This window comes from Pipistrellus kuhlii, unplaced genomic scaffold, assembly GCF_014108245.1.
Source record: "Pipistrellus kuhlii isolate mPipKuh1 unplaced genomic scaffold, mPipKuh1.p scaffold_m20_p_1, whole genome shotgun sequence".
NCBI lineage: Eukaryota > Metazoa > Chordata > Mammalia > Chiroptera > Vespertilionidae > Pipistrellus > Pipistrellus kuhlii.
Genome location: NW_023425404.1, coordinates 59763675 through 59782134, shown reverse-complemented (window position 1 = coordinate 59782134; position 18460 = coordinate 59763675). Strand labels below are relative to the sequence as shown.

General features: G+C 41.5%; 2 protein-coding genes across 7 annotated transcripts in view; one reads left to right on the top strand and one right to left on the bottom strand.

Annotated features, from left to right (window-relative positions):
* Positions 1 to 12540, top strand: part of SLC12A6 (solute carrier family 12 member 6) — a 100693-nt gene extending 88153 nt beyond the window's left edge. For 3 of the 4 annotated variants that reach the window (XM_036447029.2, XM_036447023.2, XM_036447049.2), the window contains 7 exons: positions 4332 to 4527; positions 5333 to 5502; positions 6692 to 6823; positions 7394 to 7501; positions 7707 to 7891; positions 8294 to 8427; positions 9528 to 12540. In XM_036447029.2, coding sequence (XP_036302922.1) covers positions 4332 to 4527; positions 5333 to 5502; positions 6692 to 6823; positions 7394 to 7501; positions 7707 to 7891; positions 8294 to 8427; positions 9528 to 9619 — 1017 coding nt within the window. In that variant the 3' untranslated portion in view covers positions 9620 to 12540. Of the gene's footprint in view, positions 1 to 4331; positions 4528 to 5332; positions 5503 to 6691; positions 6824 to 7393; positions 7502 to 7678; positions 7892 to 8293; positions 8428 to 9527 lie in introns of those variants that run through there. The other variant, XM_036447070.2, reaches the window with a different exon arrangement.
* On the bottom strand, positions 12217 to 18192 carry EMC4 (ER membrane protein complex subunit 4). 3 transcript variants are annotated; one of them, XM_036447115.2, is made up of 5 exons: positions 17985 to 18188; positions 17330 to 17444; positions 13939 to 14092; positions 13483 to 13643; positions 12217 to 12775 (listed from the first exon to the last, which is right to left on the bottom strand). In XM_036447115.2, exons 1-5 carry the CDS (start codon positions 18068 to 18070, stop codon positions 12740 to 12742), a joined length of 552 nt encoding a protein of 183 aa, XP_036303008.1. In that variant the 5' UTR covers positions 18071 to 18188; the 3' UTR covers positions 12217 to 12739. The 3 variants fall into 3 exon arrangements, with proteins under 3 accessions (XP_036303008.1, XP_036303023.1, XP_036303017.1); XM_036447130.2 differs by lacking the exon at positions 13483 to 13643 and having other exon boundaries at positions 17985 to 18192; XM_036447124.2 differs by lacking the exon at positions 17985 to 18188 and having other exon boundaries at positions 17322 to 17448.
* Between the last annotated feature and the right edge of the window lie 268 nt (positions 18193 to 18460).

Sequence of the window (18460 nt, the reverse complement as noted above, 5' to 3'; positions counted from 1 at the left end):
TGCAAAGAAATGTATTGCCATGAACCACTCATTAAGAATTGCCAAATTCTGGCACTGGCCTGTGTTTCTAAGTGGTTAGAGCATTGGCCCTGCACTAAAGGGTATCAGGTTCAGTTCCAGTCAAGGGCATGTTCCTGTGTTGTGGGTTTGAGTGCCCCAGTCAGAGCTCATTTGAGAGGTAATCAGTCAGTGTGTCTCTCTCACATTGATTTTTTTTTTCTCTCCCCCACCCTTTCTTTCTTCTACTCTCTCTCTGAAAAACAATGGAAAAAATATCCTCAGGTGAGCATTAACAAACAAACAAAAAATTGCCAAATTCTGGAGGGATAAGGTAGGGAGAGAAAGCAAACACATTCCATATCTTTTAGAAACAAAGTCTTCTTCACTGGCAAATTCACTGATACTTTAAGAGACATACTTCCTTGGAGACGGGTATACAGCAAAACTCACTGATTTAGCAACTCATAGGTGAACTAATTCGATTGATTGACTCAGGTAGTCTAGACTTAGATAAGATTTATTTCTCAGATGCATTCCAACAGATGGTTCAAATAAGAATCACTGGAGACCAGGTATTAGTATTTCAGAGGCAGAGAGTCTTTGACAAACCCAGAATGAAATTCCATACCAGAATAGTACTGTACTTGAGAAATAAAGACTATATTACCATTTACTTCAGGGAAGAAAAATGAAACAATCTTTCATCCCTTTTATTCTCTTAAAAGGGAGATTCAATAGCTGAGGGGGGTATAGGGGGGGGGGGCAAGACATTTAAGTCACCATGGGGTCCCCTGGCAGTCCAACCTAAGCCCACTGGGGGGAACTGACATTGGCTCACAGTCCAAAGTCCCTTCCCATGCCTGAGATAGAGACCCTTCCCAGAAGAGTAATATCACTGTCCAGGTGGGGGGGCCTTTAACTCTACAGGGAAGATGAATGCCCCTGACCTTACTGGAGGCTTTTACCCTTTACTGTCATGGTAGAAAAAGTCTAGCCCTCTTAACTTGCTTCTAATAGCTGGGCTAGCAATCTGCTGCTGTCTCATGTTTCTAACAGCCTCAGTCCTTTGAGAGGCTTGGCAGCACAAGACAGTTTCCCATAAGGCTGTCTGGGTAGAATTTAATACACCAGACCCTTCACGCGCCCCCTCCCTCCTCCTGGGCACACTGTCACGAGGTTCGGGGTGCTCACCCTAATTCTGCAGGCCTATTCTCAGATAGCGTTGAGTCACCTGCACACGCACACACTGTCCCAGTGAAGGAGAAAAGGCAGGGAGATGAAGGAGGAAACCACAGAAGCTGGCCACTGTGGCTGAGAGTCCCTCCCTCCTGCACGTGACCCGCAGGGGTTGGGGGTGAAGCAGTTGGGTGCTTTGACTAGGGAACTCGAAGGGTGCAGGGGCTAGGAGGTGGAACTCAGAATCTCCAGCAGTAATCTCAGCCAGCATCCACTGCTGTTCTCCCCTTGTGCCTTGTCCCTTGTGCCTGCGAAATTCAGAGGGGAGATAGTCAGTGGCCCCTTAAGCCCCAGGCTAGGGGCGAGGGTTTTTCTGGCCCCAGAGCAAATTTTTTTTTTTAACTCTTTTTATTTTTATTTATTTATTTATTTATTTTAATATATTTTATTGATTTTTTTTTTGCCCCCCTCCCTCCCATACATACCCTCCCTCCCCAGAGTTTTATGTCCATTGGTTGTACTTATATGCATGTACACAAGTCCTTTGGTTGATCTATTATCTCCCCCAGATCTTCCTCCCCTACCCACTGTAATTTGACAGTCTGCCTGTTGCTTTACTGTCTCTATATCTGTCTCTTGGTTCATCAATTTATAATGTTCTTTATCATCCACAAATGAGTGAGGTCATGTGGTGTTTCTCTTTCATTGATTGGCTTATTTCACTCAGCATGATGTTCTCCAATTCCATCCAGGTTGCTGCAAATGATGAGAATTCCTTCTTCTTTATGGCAGCATAGTATTCCATTGTGTAGATGTACCATAGTTTTTGGATCCAATCATCTGCAGACGGGCACCTAGGCTGTTTCCAAATTCTGGCTATTGTAGATTGTGCTGCTATGAACATAGGGGTGCATATATCCTTTCTGATTGGTGTTTCTAGTTTCTTGGGATATATTCCTAGAAGTGGGATTACTGGGTCAAATGGGAGTTCCATTTTCAGTTTTTTGAGGAAACTCCACACTGTTCGCCACAGTGGTTGCACCAGTCTGCATTCCCACCAGCAGTGCACGAGGGTTCCTTTTTCTCCGCAACCTCGCCAACACTTGTCGTTTGTTGATTTGTTGATGTTGGCCATTCTGACAGGAGTGAGATGGTACCGCGTTGTTGTTTTGATTTGCACCCCCAGAGCAAATTTTAAAGTAGCTCATTTGTTCCCTCCACCCCCACCCCCCCGCACCCATCTGCATATTGCCCCGGGGAGTTCCCAGTCCTCTGTGTGGAGTGGGTACAGAGGAGACAAAACTGAGAGGCTGCGGAGAGGTAGAGAGAGAAGGCCTGCAAACTGGCAGGAGAACTTGGGCACTATGAATTAACTTTGTGGCAACATAGGATTGCTGGTTGCTCCCAGGGCTTAAAGAAGCTGGGGTTTGTTGTTGTTGTTTAGCTGGGTGCTGCCCTTGAGCCCTGTTTCTCCACACGCCCTGGGGCTCAGTAGGGAGCAATAGCTCTATAGCAACCTGCAAAGCCATTTCCAGTGGCTGGCCTTTCCTAGGCCAGCTGTCTGATTCTGTGAGCCTGGGCTGCTAAGTAGTGCTTGGTGCACCTGAACCAGCAGCACCAGAGGCAGTGGAGGACTGCGATAAGGAAATGGACCAACACTAGAGAGAGAAAGAGAGAGTTAAATGGGTGATAAAACCCCCAGCTTAGGGAGGGGAGGTTTCATCTCACCACATTCCAGTTCAGGTTTTCATCCTTCCCAGTGGTGGCCAGATGCAGGCCCGAATAGTTATAGGCACTGTCAGATTCTCTTTCTTCTGCTATTTCACCCTGCTAGAGTGCTGGTCTGGAGGCTGTGAGGAGTGGGAAGGAAAAGAGAGATGCTTTCCATACTTTAATCCTCTGATTGAGTCCCATCTGGGTCACCATTCTGTTATCGGGGAAGTTGAGGTATTCCTTTCCCAACTGGGGGTGGCATCCTTAAAATATCTCGAGAAAAATAATTTTCTGAGACACACACAGGAAAATTAAGGGTTTTTATTTGCATGGAATTACATCTCTGGGTTTCCAGTGTCCCATTTCCCTTAATCTGGTCCTGGGAGAAGTGTAGCTGGGGACTCAGTAGAGCTAAAAGCAAAGCCGGTGTCCAGAGTTCCCTGTTGCAGCCAGGTCCAGTTCAGGATCAGGCTAGTTACAGTCTATTAGTCCATTGTGTGTGCAGGCGAATGTGTGGGAGCCCCCTACAAGAGTCCTGAGAGCCAACCACACAAGAGTACAGGAGAGCAAGTTCTTTTGTTCATAGAATTAAGTAGCCCATATTTTGCACCTTTGCAGTGGCCACCTGTTCTGGTTAGTAATCTGTTCTCAGGTGTGACTGATACACGTTCCTTCTTTAGTTACCCCTAACTTTACTGGGTATGCCTCTACTTCAGAAGGAGATCTGTTCACACTCATCCCGGTCAATTGGGAAAGAATACTAACTATTCATTTTGTGAAAATCCCTATTCTTAATATTTTAGGTATGTTACAAAGAAAAAAGCAGAATAGAAAGAAAGCCAGAGGACCTAAATAGACAACCACCTATATATACTGGGTGTCCCAAGAAAATGTATACATACTTAAATGTCTGATAGCTCAATTTTCAAAATGAAGTGTATTTTAATAAACACTGCCTTTACAATTATTTAAACTGTGTGTATACATTTTGGGGAGACACCTTATATATAGTAAGCACTTAGAAAGTGAAAAAAGACAGCCCTGGCCAGGTGTCTCAGTTGGTTGAGGCATCGTCCCGTACACCACAATGTTACAGGTTCAATTCCTGGTCAGGACATATATATAGATAGCAGGTTCAAACCCCAGTCTGAGCATGTACAGCATGTCTCCCCCTCCCCCCTCCCTTTCCCCATTTCTTCCTCCCTCCTTCCTTTTCTCTCTCTCTGAAGTCAATGAACATATCCTCTGCTGGGGATTTTAAAAAAAAAAATGAAAAAGACAAAGGATCATGAAATTTCATTGGGATAATGTTAACTTTTTGGACTTTTCTATAGGAGATAACATCTTAGGCAGAGTTTGGAAAGAGGAGTAGAATTAGAGATGGAGTAATTAAAAGGTCCAGGATGAAGCAATTCAGTGTTGAAGTTCTGTCTCTCTTGCAGACCATAAAGCACCTAATGGAGGCAGAGAAGGTGAAAGGATTCTGCCAGCTGGTGGTGGCTGCCAAGCTGAAAGAGGGCATTTCCCACCTCATCCAGTCGTGTGGCCTTGGAGGCATGAAGCACAATACGGTGGTGATGGGATGGCCCAATAGCTGGCGTCAGAGCGAAGATTCTCGATCTTGGAAGACTTTTATTGGTACAAAACAATTCTTATACTATACCTGTGGTTGGCAAACTGCGGCTCGTGAGCCACATGATGCTCTTTGGCCCCTTGAGTGTGGCTCTTCCACAAAATACTACGGCCTGGGCGAGACTTTTGAAGAAGTGGCGTTAGAAGTTTAAGTTTAAAAAATTTGGCTCTCAAAAGAAATTTCAATTGTTGTACTGTTGATATTTGGTTCTGTTGACTAATGAGTTTGCCAACCACTATACTATACTAAGGGCCCAAATAGGGCAGATAGTTAAATCCTTGTTTCCCTAACCCCAACCCCTAGCTTTGTTAATAGACTCTATGCCATTGCTGAAACATGCTCTTTAAGGACATCTAAATAACTACTGGTAACGATAACCTTATTCTACTCATCCCCTTCTAGCTTTACATTATGTGCATGAATTATGTATGTCTGTCAGGTTTTATGTTAGCAATTATCTCTGAAATTGACATATTTGTGAGTCCCATATTGACATTCTCAGTGCTGGCCAGATGCAGGAATTGGAAGAGTTGCCCTCAGCTTCAAAATCTCCCAAATTCACATATCTCCCCCTTAGAAATGTAGTAAATAGAATATATTTGGTAACATACATCACAGTATTCAATCTAATTGTTAGCTTTTTAGTTTTTTCACAGTGGTTTTCATATTTGTGGTACACCTACTATGTAAATAGGACACCTTGCTCAAAGCAATGTAAAGGAACATTGTCCTTGCTTTCCTGCCGTGGTGGGAAGCAGGGCAACCCTAAGGTTCTTCCCTGCTTGTCCTGATTCTCTTTTCTCTCCCTAGGCACAGTTCGAGTGACAACTGCTGCCCATCTGGCCCTGCTAGTGGCGAAAAACATCTCCTTCTTTCCCAGCAATGTGGAGCAGTTTTCTGAGGGCAACATTGACGTGTGGTGGATTGTGCATGATGGGGGGATGCTCATGTTGCTACCATTCCTACTTAAACAGTACAAGGTATTTTAGCATCTTTTTAAAAAGTCTTCCTTCCTTAACTTCTGTCCCATTTGTTAGATAAGTTCTTCCTCTTTGATTATATAGTGTTAGGGCTTAGAATCAGAAGTGTTGGGGATTATTCTTGGCTCTCCAGTTTCAATCTTATGAGAAATATTTTCTCTGTAGTTGATATTTACATCTCTCTAAATGAAATCCCATAAATTGATAGTTATATGTGATGTCTTGGAAAAAACACTAACAAGTAAACATTTCTTTCCTTTAGTATTTTTATCTTATTTTATTGATTTCAGAGAGGAGAGGGAGGGAGGGAGGGGAAGAGAGAGAGAGAGAAGAGAGATAGATAGAGAGAGAGAGAGAGAGAGAGAGAAAGGCATTAGTGATGAGAGAGAATCGTTGATCGGCTGTCTCCTGCATGCTCCCCCACTAGGGATCAACCCCACAACCCAGGCATGTGCCCTGGCCAGGAATCAAACCCTCACTTCATGGTTCATAGGTCGATACTCATTCCATTGAGCCACACTGGCCTAGCTAAACACTTTCTTAAAAAAAAAAAAAACCAAGGTCTTTCGAATTTGGAAAAGCAAGGGTAAACGTGCTTGTTTGTGTGTCAGTTAAACTGAAATTTAAAATAATATATTCTGTAAGCATGTGTCAATATGCTCTCTGAATAAAGCACCCTCTTAATGTATCACACGCCATCTTTTCCTTTTTTGCCAGGTATTTTCTTGTTATGAAATTAAGAACTGCTTAAAACAGTCCTGACCAGGTGGCTCAGTTGGTTGGAGCATCGTCCCATACACCAAAAAGTTGTGAGGGTTTTATTCCTAGTCAGGACACATATACTTAGGTTGTGGGTTCAATCCCCAGTGGGACGCATTCTGGAGGCAACTGATCAATGTTTTTCTCATATCGATGTTTCTCTCTCCCCCCTCCTTTCTCTCTCTAAAAATCAATAAATACATATCCTCAGGTTAGGATAAAAAAAAAATAAGACCTGCTTAAAACAGTATTTAATGTGTTTCTTGTCAAACTTTTGCCCTAGTATAATAATATTGCAAGTAGGAAGCTAGGAATCAATACTCTGGTACTCTACCAAGATGTTCTAGGCAACAGTGCCTTGTTTTGTAAGAAATAAGTCACTTTTGCCTTCTTACATAAAATTTCCCATGTGCGTACGGTCCTTTATCAGGTGTGGCGAAAATGCAGCATACGGATCTTCACAGTAGCCCAGCTAGAGGACAACAGTATTCAGATGAAGAAGGACCTGGCCACCTTCCTGTATCACCTGCGCATTGAGGCCGAGGTGGAAGTGGTGGAGATGGTGAGAAAGCTGAGTGAGACCAAAGAAACCACCTTCACCCACCCCTGTCCTGTCCTAGTACCTTTTCTAGTTGGGAATTCTTTAGTTGCAAATGTGGATTAATCCTTTAGTTCCAACACAACCCTAATATATTGATCTAAATAAGTAGAATGTGTATGTGATGTGTTTGGTGGTTTTTTTAATTTTTTGTTTTCTTTTTTGTTACATAGCCCTGATATTTCTGTCAGATTCCTGTCTGATTAATATAATTTCATTAACTTTTCATTCATGTATTCATGCTAAAATCACAGCTTAAAAAAAAACCCACCTAGCATTAAAAAAGACTAGAGTTTGTGTTTTAAGGAAATATGTAATGGTTAGATTATAGACAGGATTCTCAGGGCTTCTGGATTTGATCTGTGATCCACAATGTCGTGTTTATGTGGCTCAATGGATAAACAAAGCAGGAGTGAAGCTTTGGTTGACATTGTGATACTTGGTCTGGTTTAATTTTGTGAGTGAAGATGAAAATGTGTGGTTTCATTCTGCTTTCTCCTTTGTGTTTCTTGCCCACTCTGATATATGTGGCAGCATGACAGTGACATATCAGCTTACACCTATGAACGTACTCTGATGATGGAGCAAAGGTCCCAGATGCTCCGGCACATGCGACTCTCCAAAACAGAGAGGGACAGAGAGGTGAGACCTTGATGCATTAATCTGATCCTGGCCTATGAAATCTGTCGCTGAAAGGAATGATACCATTTTGTTTTTATGAGATGACAAATTCTTCTCATTTTATCAGTTATCCCACTATAGCCACATTATTGTTTAAAAATAATTGAAAAATGAAGCATGAGGGGAAATTGGGTATAGAGTCAGGGCTGTGTTGGGCCTTCCACAGGCACAGTTGGTGAAAGACCGGAATTCAATGCTACGACTGACCAGCATTGGCTCTGATGAGGATGAAGAGACAGAAACCTATCAGGAGAAGGTGCACATGACTTGGACGAAAGACAAGTACATGGCATCCCGGGGGCAAAGGGCCAAGTCAATGGAAGGATTCCAGGACCTGCTTAACATGCGTCCGTAAGTTTTCCAACTCACAAGCTTATCACATAACGGTATCCTAATCAGGGCCACAGATACACCTTTGCCAGGATACACAAGATGGAATCTGTTCATCTTACCCCAAATGCAGCCATCTCTCTGTTGTTTGCCTATGCAATACCAGCTACCAATTAACACTGTACACAAGGTAACCTCCTTCTTCTTCATACCATGTTCCTGGTATAAATAAGCAAACATAGAATGAGAAAACCCAAGGCGTTAATATTATAAGGAAGTCATTTTGTTCATTACATCATTCATACTCAAAGCAAAAACCTCTATATCTCAAGGTTTTTTTTTTAAGGTTGTTGATGATATGCCTCGTTTTCTGTTTGCCTTAACCACCTGTCTTCCCCATCTTCTTCCCCTTTCCCTCTGCAGGGACCAGTCAAATGTGAGGCGGATGCATACAGCAGTGAAGCTCAATGAGGTCATAGTTAACAAGTCCCATGAAGCAAAGTTGGTTTTGTTGAATATGCCAGGGCCACCCCGAAACCCTGAGGGTGATGAAAACTGTATCCTTTCCAAGAGTGGAGCTACCAGTAGAGAAAATATTAGTTTGCTTTTTATTTTTATATTTTTATTGATTTCAGAGAGGAAGGAGATAGAAACATCGATGAGAATCATTGATTGGCTGCTTCCTGCTTGCCCCCCACTGGGGATAGAGCCCGAAACCAAACCATGACCTCCTGAGCCACACTCGCCGGACTTGGCTTGCTTTTTAGATATGACTACTTGGTCGCTGTGAGTGATCATTCCTGCCAAAATTTTCCTCTTGAAGGAGACTTTTAAAAGTCTTATTAGACAAGGAATCTTACAAAGCAGTGAGATTAATCTTCCTTTAAGGAGTTGGGGATATAATATGTTCTCTCTGAACCCTAGAGACTTTTCTTAGGTACAGTATATTTGCAATGTTACTTCTAATATTGTGTATGGAGCCCTTGCTGACAATCCCAGAGACAGAATCCCCATATCCTTTCTCCTTTTCAGGCTCTACCCACTTGCAAAACCTCTTTCTTCTGGGTGGCATTAGGGGAGAAGCAGCTGAAGTGGACCCTCCTCTGGGGGAGTGGGGGAGGGGGGAGATAAAGGAAAACAAAACAAAACAACAGGAATTTTTGAGACCGCTTCAGCACTGCAATGGTGACACCTGACCCATTCTCACCAGTAAGGAAGATTTTTTTTTTTAAAAGGAAAAAAGAGCTGGCAGAAAAATTCTACTTGAGTAACTTCACTTAGAAAAGTTGGGTTCTCTCTAGAAAATCTTAATGATCTGCCTGTTGTGGCTTTTCCTTTCTTAGCTTATTTTGCTACATAATATATTACACATTACTTGTGAGTTTTCCCTATTTTTAAAAAATACAATATTTAGAAAAAAAATGTAACAGGTGGAAAAGTTTTGTATTGTATATGCAAAGGGACTAGATCCTTGGATTAATTCATAGGGTGAGATTGAATTACAAAGTACAGCCTTCCAATTCTGAGTATGCAATAATTAACACAAGCATTTTTTTTTTAAGCTTTTTTTAGCTTTCTAATCAGATAAACTCTGATTATCATGGCACAGGTTGTAAAGTGTGTTCTTCTGCCTTTGTCTCCTTGACAAACCCCGAAGACATGGAGTTCCTAGAAGTGCTCACCGAGGGACTAGAGCGCGTTCTCCTGGTCCGAGGAGGTGGCAGTGAAGTGATCACCATTTACTCATAATTTCCTCCTGAATGACTCTGCTTGGCTTTCTGTTTCCTAAAAGGCTTCTATCCTCCATGAGTGCCAGCTCTTTACTACCAGTCCTACCAACTAGAGGCCTGTGTCCTATACACATCATCTGAATGAATTCTTAACAAGCTGAGCCTCAAGTATTTGTGCAAAAATGTAACAACAGTTCTGCTCTTTGCTTCCATACGATCTGCCCCCCTTTTAGAAGCAAATATTCCCTCAACATTAGAAAAATGATCAATTACTAAAGCCATAGCTATACCAGTTGAAGGCGAGTTAGAATTAACAAGCTAACCAATAAAATGAATTGTCAGAAGGCGTACCAGAAATGCAACTGAAGACAAAAAGCAAGTACATATCCAGCGTTAAAGATGAGTCTCAGAAGTCATGGTTCAACAGAGAAAAAAAAAGTTGTCATTCTAAGGAATTCATGGCCAACTGTATGACGATCTAACATCCCGGTGAAGATAACCTATGGCAAGCCAAGATGAAAACTTTTTAAGCTAATTTTCTTGAGTGTTTCCACTGCTCTGCAGGACTCTAATTTTATATCAGGGTACTGATATACAAAATCTGAAATATGGCAGTAGCTTCTACTTCGTCCTCCAAAACAAGATTTCCCCCAAAAGCAGTGTATGTACACATACTGGGTTGTTGAATATTTCAGCTGTTTGTTTTCAAACCCCACTCTGAGATTAAGATTGTAATGTAGGCAGTGTTAACATGGGAAGTTTTAAAAATGGAGTAAAAATTATTTCTTTCAGGTTCTTTTCAAATGGCCAAATTAAGGAAATCCTAAAATAACTATTAAGATTTACTGAAATATAATCTGGTTACCTATGTGACATGGGCAAGCATTACAAGCTATTTTCTAAGAAATACAGATAATGTACACTGACCATAGGTTCACCTTTCCTTCTTTTATGTCCTCTGGGTTAGCAGACACAGGTAAAAAATCATAGGAACAAACACTAGGAAGCGTGGCTAACTTTCCTAAAAGGTTTCTATCTTTTCACGGGGAAATCCAGCAATGGAATTCAGAGTTCTAGAGCCGTATTCCTCCAATAGTGCCCAAGTAATTGCGATGCTGCTACTCGCTTACCTAGCTCATTAAGTGGCATACATTGGCATTGGCCTATTCAAGTAACTTCTTCCACTAAGAAACCTGTGAACTCATTTCTAAAGCCATAGTGAAGACTTGAGGCACTCACCTAAATGCCAAGTATGCGCATTTTCCTTTCAATTTTAATTCTTCATTCTGACTGCAGAAACGTGGCTCTAAACTAGGAGACTGTCCAAGCCAATGGTCTTCTGCTATTTCAGTTTTGCTTTAGAAGCTTTAAGTATGTTATGGAAATACTTATGCAAGCTTAGCTTATTTGCTAATTTATTGATCACAAAAACATGTTTTTCAAGCATTAACAAAATTATTCTGTGTGACTAAATGGCAACTTCAAATATATGAGGATAAGTTATTTAGAAAAACTGTTTGCCTATACTTATGGCTTTAGAATTTCACTTTATTGATCAATAGTGGCCCTTTTTATTATCCTTAGGATAATGGAGCAAGCTGACCTAGGTAGCAGCAGACTATTCATTTGACCTTTACAAAGAAAACCCTTCAGTATGACTTAAAAAATTGTCATTTCAATGTATTCCTTTTACTTTTCTTTCAACCTTCAGGCCCAGTCATGGTAGCAAAGCAGACAGAACTTTTTTCTTTTATTCTGCTCCTTCCTGCAGAGGGTAGAAGCATTATTTACTGCTTCCATTGCAACACTCCATTGTTTAGTTGAATCCAGCAGTAGGACAGGTTTCCCAGGACTCAAAATATTGAAGGTCCATGCTCTAGAAGTCTGCCGGTCCAGGAATTCCTCTACATTTACACACACCTTCTGGCCAAAGTGATATTTATATATATTTCCATACAGAAAAAATATGGGCAGAAGTTAAGGTTAGTTTTAAAAGCATTTTGTGGTTAGAGCTGTATAAAAATCTTTTAAAGGGATAAGGGAATTCATAGCTATTAATATAGCCACTACTTCAGCCCCTAAATACAAAATCATTGTTACATGGAAAAATGGTTATTAGGCCAGATTTAAACTCATCTCTCTCTAGAGCATTTCATGTCTCTGTGTTGCTTATGTTGTTTGTCTACAAAGTATCTTGTCTCTTTTAATCACTGCAAATAAAGCAATACCGAAAACTTAACAAGAATGCACCTTAGGGGAAGGGGTTTTGTTTCAAGAAGGAAGAGAAAAAAAGACTTCCTCCTGCCTTTTGAATAAGATCCAACTTTTAAGTCTGAGCTATGACTTTACCAGGGCAGGTTATGATAACATACATTTTCCAATTGCTGGCCCTCTGCCTTCTATAGCTTTCTTAAAAGCTGAAGTTTGAACTGCAGCATCTGCTTGACAGGTACCAGGTTCCTCTTGGCAGGGGAAAGATGCCTACTTTGATACTTCCGTTGCCTCAGATTCCTGTGGCCCCAGCGATTCCTTCAATCCTCATTCCCCCTAAATGTATTAAAAATCCATTGTGGATATTAAAGTAGCAATTTACTGTAAGCATATTTATGTTTTTTCGTCTGGTTTATTTTCCTTTTCATCATGTATAATCAGAATCCAGCATTAGTTACTCACACCTTCCACAAGTGTCTCCAACAGAAGTTTTATGTCCCAGCTTATGTTAAATAGAAGTGAAATATTAAGGAAAACAGATTTATTAGAAACCGATACAATTTTTTTAAAGCATTGTTCTTGACCGTTGTTTAATTTATTGAAAGGAGATGCTGCTGTGGTTCTTGGTTTAGCAGCAACTATTCTTTTGTTTACATAGTTATGGTTTTATTTGTTGTTTTGCTCTATACTGAAAACATAAATAAAGTTTTCTACATTATTTTCAGTCAAGGGTTGTGGCACAGTTTCTTTGTGTTTGTAGTGATATATTCATTATCTTTCTAGGATGTCTGGAAAAAAGGGTGCTTTCGGTTCTTCTCAGCACGAGTGATAATGTTAGGGATGAATATCCCGAGGAATCATCACTGGGTGTAAAGAAGGTTGTAAATGAGATCCAAATACATAATCACCAGTTGCTTCTTTCTCAGGTTCACAAAAGCAGTCCACCACCACTGAACTCCATCCTCTGAAACAAGAAAGAACAGGTGAGTGGGAATGAGCGCTGAAATAATTTCCTGAATCAAGTACTTAATACTTTAATCACAAGTCATTTTATCCTTTAAAAATAACTTCCAGACTCCTAATGGATCTTATTTCTTCAGAAATGAGCTCTAGCCGAAACTGGTTTGGCTCAATGGATAGAGCGTTGGCTTGGGGACTGAAGGGTCCCGGGTTCGATTCCGGTCAAGGGCATGTACCTTGGTTGCGGGCATATCCCCAGTAGGGGGTGTGCAAGAGACAGCTGATTGATGACTCTCTCTCATCGATGTTTCTAACTATCTCTCTCCCTCTCTTTACAAAACCAATAAAATATTTTAAAAAATAATAATAATTAAAAAAAAAAAAAGAAATGAGCTCTAGCCCTGGCTGGCATTGCTCAGTGATTAGAGTATGAACCCCACACACCTAAGGGTCAAGGGTTTAATTCCCTGGCCCAGGTCAGGGCACATGCAGGAGGCAACCTATCAGTGTTCCTCTCACATCAATGTTTTTCTCTGTGTGTGTCTCTTTCTCCCTCCTCCCGCCCCTCCCTACCCCCCATCCATCTTCCCTTTCATTCTCTCTTGGGTAAGGATTAAAAAGGAAATTCGCTCTACCAATTCTACATCAAATGGATAAACTATTTACTATCCCTTACAACTGGCACCAAAGTTAACTTTTCTTCTGCCTTACCTCAGGAGGTTCAATGAAGGCTAACCAGTCTGAGGCGTGTGTAGGCAACAGTCCCATGGACTGGCACTTATAAACAGCCAATGCCAAACCCATGAGATTTCCAATGAGATACACCAAACCCTGAAGGAACTTCTGGCTTGAACTTTCTAGCATCTTGAAAGCTGTTGGGAAAACAAATTGCCAAAACAACTTTTTAAAAAATTATGAATCAGGCACATTAAGATATAAATAATACACACCAGCCCACAGTAAAATAGCAAATAGAACTATTAAGGTGAACAAAATCCATGATACACTCTGTTTTCCCCTCCATGTCACCACCACTACCATCACCATCCTCACACCCTCTCTGCTACTAGCCAAGAGCCATGCAAAGATTTCCAATATGGGTTTTGCCTAAGATTTTACCTTTAATTCTTAAAACTTCTGTAAGGGTTTTAGTTCAAGAATACTTACTGGCTGAAATGGCCATAAGTGCCTGAATGGGTCGCCAAGCCATCATACACACCATCATCGTAGGAAAGATGGAGATAGTATTGCCTGCCATGTACATGATGAAGAGGTTCATGGGAATCTGTTTGAGGGGACCCAAGGCAATGTCCCAACAGCGCTAAAACAAAGACACAATTTTAACCACTGAGCACTACCCTCAGTCCCACATTTACTGTATCACTGATGTTAAAGTCAAATGAACACAATTTTCAATTTCACCACCTCTGGCCGCCACTACAGCACTACAGGAAGGCTGCTCTCCCACTAAAGATAAGGCATCCTCATTATGTGTCATGTTTTTCCCTGTAGATTTTTCAGGAACTCAAGTTATACAAAGCATGTTCTTTGATTACCATGCAATCAAGCTAGAATTCAATAACAAATAGATAACCCAAAATCCATTATGAGTTGAAATTAACAAATGTACTCTAAATAATTAATCAAAGAAATTATAATGTAAAATATAAATATTTTTAACTGATCAAAATACATTTTAACACTTGTAGAACATAGCTAGAAGTCTGATAAATTTATAGCTTTAAATTCAGATTAGAACAATAAAAATAAACTAAGCATCTATTTCGATAAGTTAGAAAAAGAACAAATGAAAAGGAAAAAAATGAGAGTAGTAATTAGAGAGATAGTCGTTAAATCAAGCCAATGGTTGTTTTTTTTTAAATTAATAACATCATACTGGTGAGCCTGATGAAGAAAAAAGGATGTAAGATAAATATTCAACAGGAATGAAAAAGGGACATCTCTATAGGTTTTGTAGATAATACAATGATCATACTATGAATTTTAGGAAACGGTACAATTCCTAAAAAAAATAAAATATAATTTATTTAAATGGTGTAAGAAATTGGAAATATAAATAATGCCATAACTATTTTAAGAAACTGAACTTGTAAGCCTGTCAGATGGTTTTCCTTGGCAAATTTCAAACATCAAAGGAAAAAATAAAACTAATCTTATACAAACTTAAGAGAATAAAAATGAACACTCTACAACTCAGTACATGGGACCTCGTAAATACCAAAACCTAACAAGGGCATTATGAGAAAAGTTTATAGACCACTATTAGTCATGAACATAAATGCAAAAATCCTAAGTAAAATATTAAAGCAAATCTAGCTATATAAAAATAATATACCACTATCCACTGTGTTTACTCACATTAAAAGAATAAATGCCCATTCTTGTAAATAAAGTTTCCCAATGTGTCATTTACATAGGTCATTTGTAAGCTTAAATATCAAATCATCCATACAACAGAACTAAAGTATTTTATGACAATCTACTTTAAAATCAGGCCATGTTAATACTTTTACTATCATGTATTACATTACAATTTGATACCAAGATGAAAAATTATATTTATCAAGAAAAAAAATTGAGAATAGCCGTCATTTTCATTTGTGAAAATCACTGAAATTTCTTGAAACAATGATCACTTAGTACTGAATAGCAAGGCTGAGAGGAAAAAAAGTGCAGGCACTTGGGAGACAAAAACCTGAAGCTTACAATAATGAAAAGATAGGTAGTAAAATAAGTAAACTGTGTCATGTATATGAATGACACGGAGAAATGTAAAGTGGGGAAACAGAACAGGGAGTGCCATGAGGGCAGGCTTCATTGAGATAAGAGAGCAAGCCATAAAGGTGCTGGGGAAGAGTATACAGGAGAGGGAAAAACAAGTACAAAAATCCTTAGATGGGAGCTTGCCTGGCGTATTTAAGGAGTAGCAAGGTGGCTACTCTGACTAGATGACAGTGAGCAGAGGGGAAAGTGGTAGCCCTGGACCAGAGGCTCAGTTGGTTGGAGAGTTGTCCCTTATACCAAAGGGTTTCAAGTTCGATCCCAGGTTGGGGCAGCTATGGGAGGCAGCCCATCAATGTTTTTCTCTGCCATTCATGTTTCTGTTTTTCTCTCTCCCTTCCCCCCATTCTCTCTCTCTCTCAAAATCAATAAAAACATGTCCTTGGTTGAGGATTAAAAAATATTAGCTTTGGCCAATGTGGCTCGGTTGGTTGGGTGCCATCTGGTGCACTGAAAGGTTGCCAGTTCCATCCCAGTCAGGGCACATGCCTGGGTTTCAGGCTTGATTCCCAGGAGGAGGCGTACAAGAGGCAGCCTATTGATGTTTCCCTCTCACATCGATGTTTCTCTCCCTCTCCCTTACTCTCTCTCTAAAAATTTTAAAATATTTAATAAAATAAAGGGGAATGTGATAGGAGATTAAGTCAAAGATGTTACAAGGGACTTAGTCAATGCAGAGTTAGGTAGAATTTTACAAAGACTTTTGCTTTTACAGTAAGTGAAATTAGTTACAGAAGAGTTTTAATAGGAATGATCTGACATGTTTTAAAAGGGTCATAGTATTGGCTGCTGTGTTAGGAATGGACTACAGGAGGAAGTAGTGAAACCAATTAGAAATCTGGGGCAGAGGACACAAGGAATCTTTTGGAGATGAAGAAAATGTTCTTTCAAGATAGTCGAGGTTTCAAGGTGGTATACAACTATTAAAGCTCATCAGACAGTACTCTTTAAAAATCAGTGATTCTCAACAGGGGGCAATTTACCTCCCTGGAGACATTTGGTAATGCTGGAGACATTCTGGTTGTCCCAATTGGGGAAGGGTACTTTTAGCATCCAATAGGCAGAGGCTAGGGATTCTGCTAAACATCCTACAATGCACATACCGCTCCCACAATAATGAAGACATCTGGGTGAAGGATGGTAGTGGCTTAGCCCAGGATGATAGGTGAAAGTAAGAAGTAATGCCGAAACCAGTTTGGCTCAGTGGATAGAGTATCGGCCTGCAGACTGAAGGGTCCTGGGCTCGATTCTGGTCAAGGGCATGTACAATGGTTGCAGACACACCCCTGGTGGGGGGTGTGCAGGAGGCAGCTGATCGATGTTTCTTTCTCATCGATGATTCTGGCTTTCTATCCCTCTCCCTTCCTCTCTTGAAAAATCAATAAAATATTTTTTTAGAAAAGAAAAAGAAAGTAGTAGTAAGATTTTGAATCTATTTTGAAGATAAAGCCAACAGAATATCCTGACAGGTGATGTGGTGTAAGGAAATTAGGGTACAAAAGGATGACTTCAACTGAAAGGCACTGCCACCAATAATTTTCAACCTACTTTTTTATGCCTGAGGTTCTAAATTCTTAAGCACCTTTGGAGCTGGTATATAAACTACTGTTAACACTAATCTCAAGCAGATGAGCTACCAAAATATTCAGGATAAGGCCCATCTACAATAAGATATTCATGTGTGACCTGGGAGAGAAGAGTGGGTGGGTAGGGCAGGACTAGCCCCAAAACTACAGTGACATCTATACCTCTGTACCTTCTCCACCAGGATCCGGTCCGTCTCTTGCACGCTGGTATCCGGCACTTGCTTGTCCAAGTAACCAACTGGGTACAGCGAGTCTCCCTGACCACCACCCCGGTCACTTCGGCCCCTAAAAAAGCAAATCAAGAAACAGGCTGCTCAACCGGCAGGCATGCCTCAGTGGTTGAGCGCTGGCCTATGAACCAGAAGGTCATGGTTGGACTCTGGTCAGGGCACAAGCCCGTGAGGTGGGCTCGATCCCCAGTAGGGGGCCTGCAGGAGGCAGGCCATCAATGATTCTCTCTCATTGATGGTTCTCTCTCTCTCTATCCCTCTCCCTTCCTCTTTAAAATTAATAAAATCATTAAAAAAAAAAAAAAGGAAGAAAAAAATAACAAAACTAAAGCTGTGGGCTCCCACATTTCCTGTTCTATTACTCATAGGAGTTAAGATCTTCAGGTGCATCTACTCAGATTACATCAATCCCTCCTGTAGGTTCGTCAGATCCCTGCCCATTGGGAAGACTGAACTATGCATCCTTTGGGCACAAAAACCTCCGCGGCTTCTGCCGCTGGCTGCCCAGGCGTCGTCGTTGTGCCGCCCCCATCCAGCCCAGGTCCCGTGCCCCGGGGGCAGTCCGGGGGCGAGGCCCTCCGCCCAGGCGCCTCACCTGCTGCCTCCTCCAGGCCCGCTCAGCTCAATGGCCCACTTGAAGCGCCGGCCTCGGTTGGCCACCAGGCTCCCCTGGGCCGTCATGGCACCGGACGCCACTAACGCCGGGAAGCTGTTCTGTCTCTAAGGCGGCCCACGGAGCCTCAGGCACCCCTGCGTCTGCGACGGCTGGTCCCCGTCGGCAATCCCACTTCCGGCGCGTAATGATAACGTCACTTCCGGGGGCGGGCGCAGAGTCCGGAAGCAGCCAGCTTGGCAGGTGAGAGAAGCTGATAGAGTTTAACTCTTCCTAAAGCGACCCCGGGCGCCCCTCCTTTTTGGAGAGGCCCGTCGGGTGTTCGCTGACCCCGGGCGCACGGTACGGGGCCGAGGGAAGGTCCGTACTGACTCTGCTTCAGGAGTGGAAGCCAAGAAAAGGTTTTCAGTCCCTCCGCTCTCCCGGAAAGCACAAGATTCAGAGCTCGCTTTTAATCC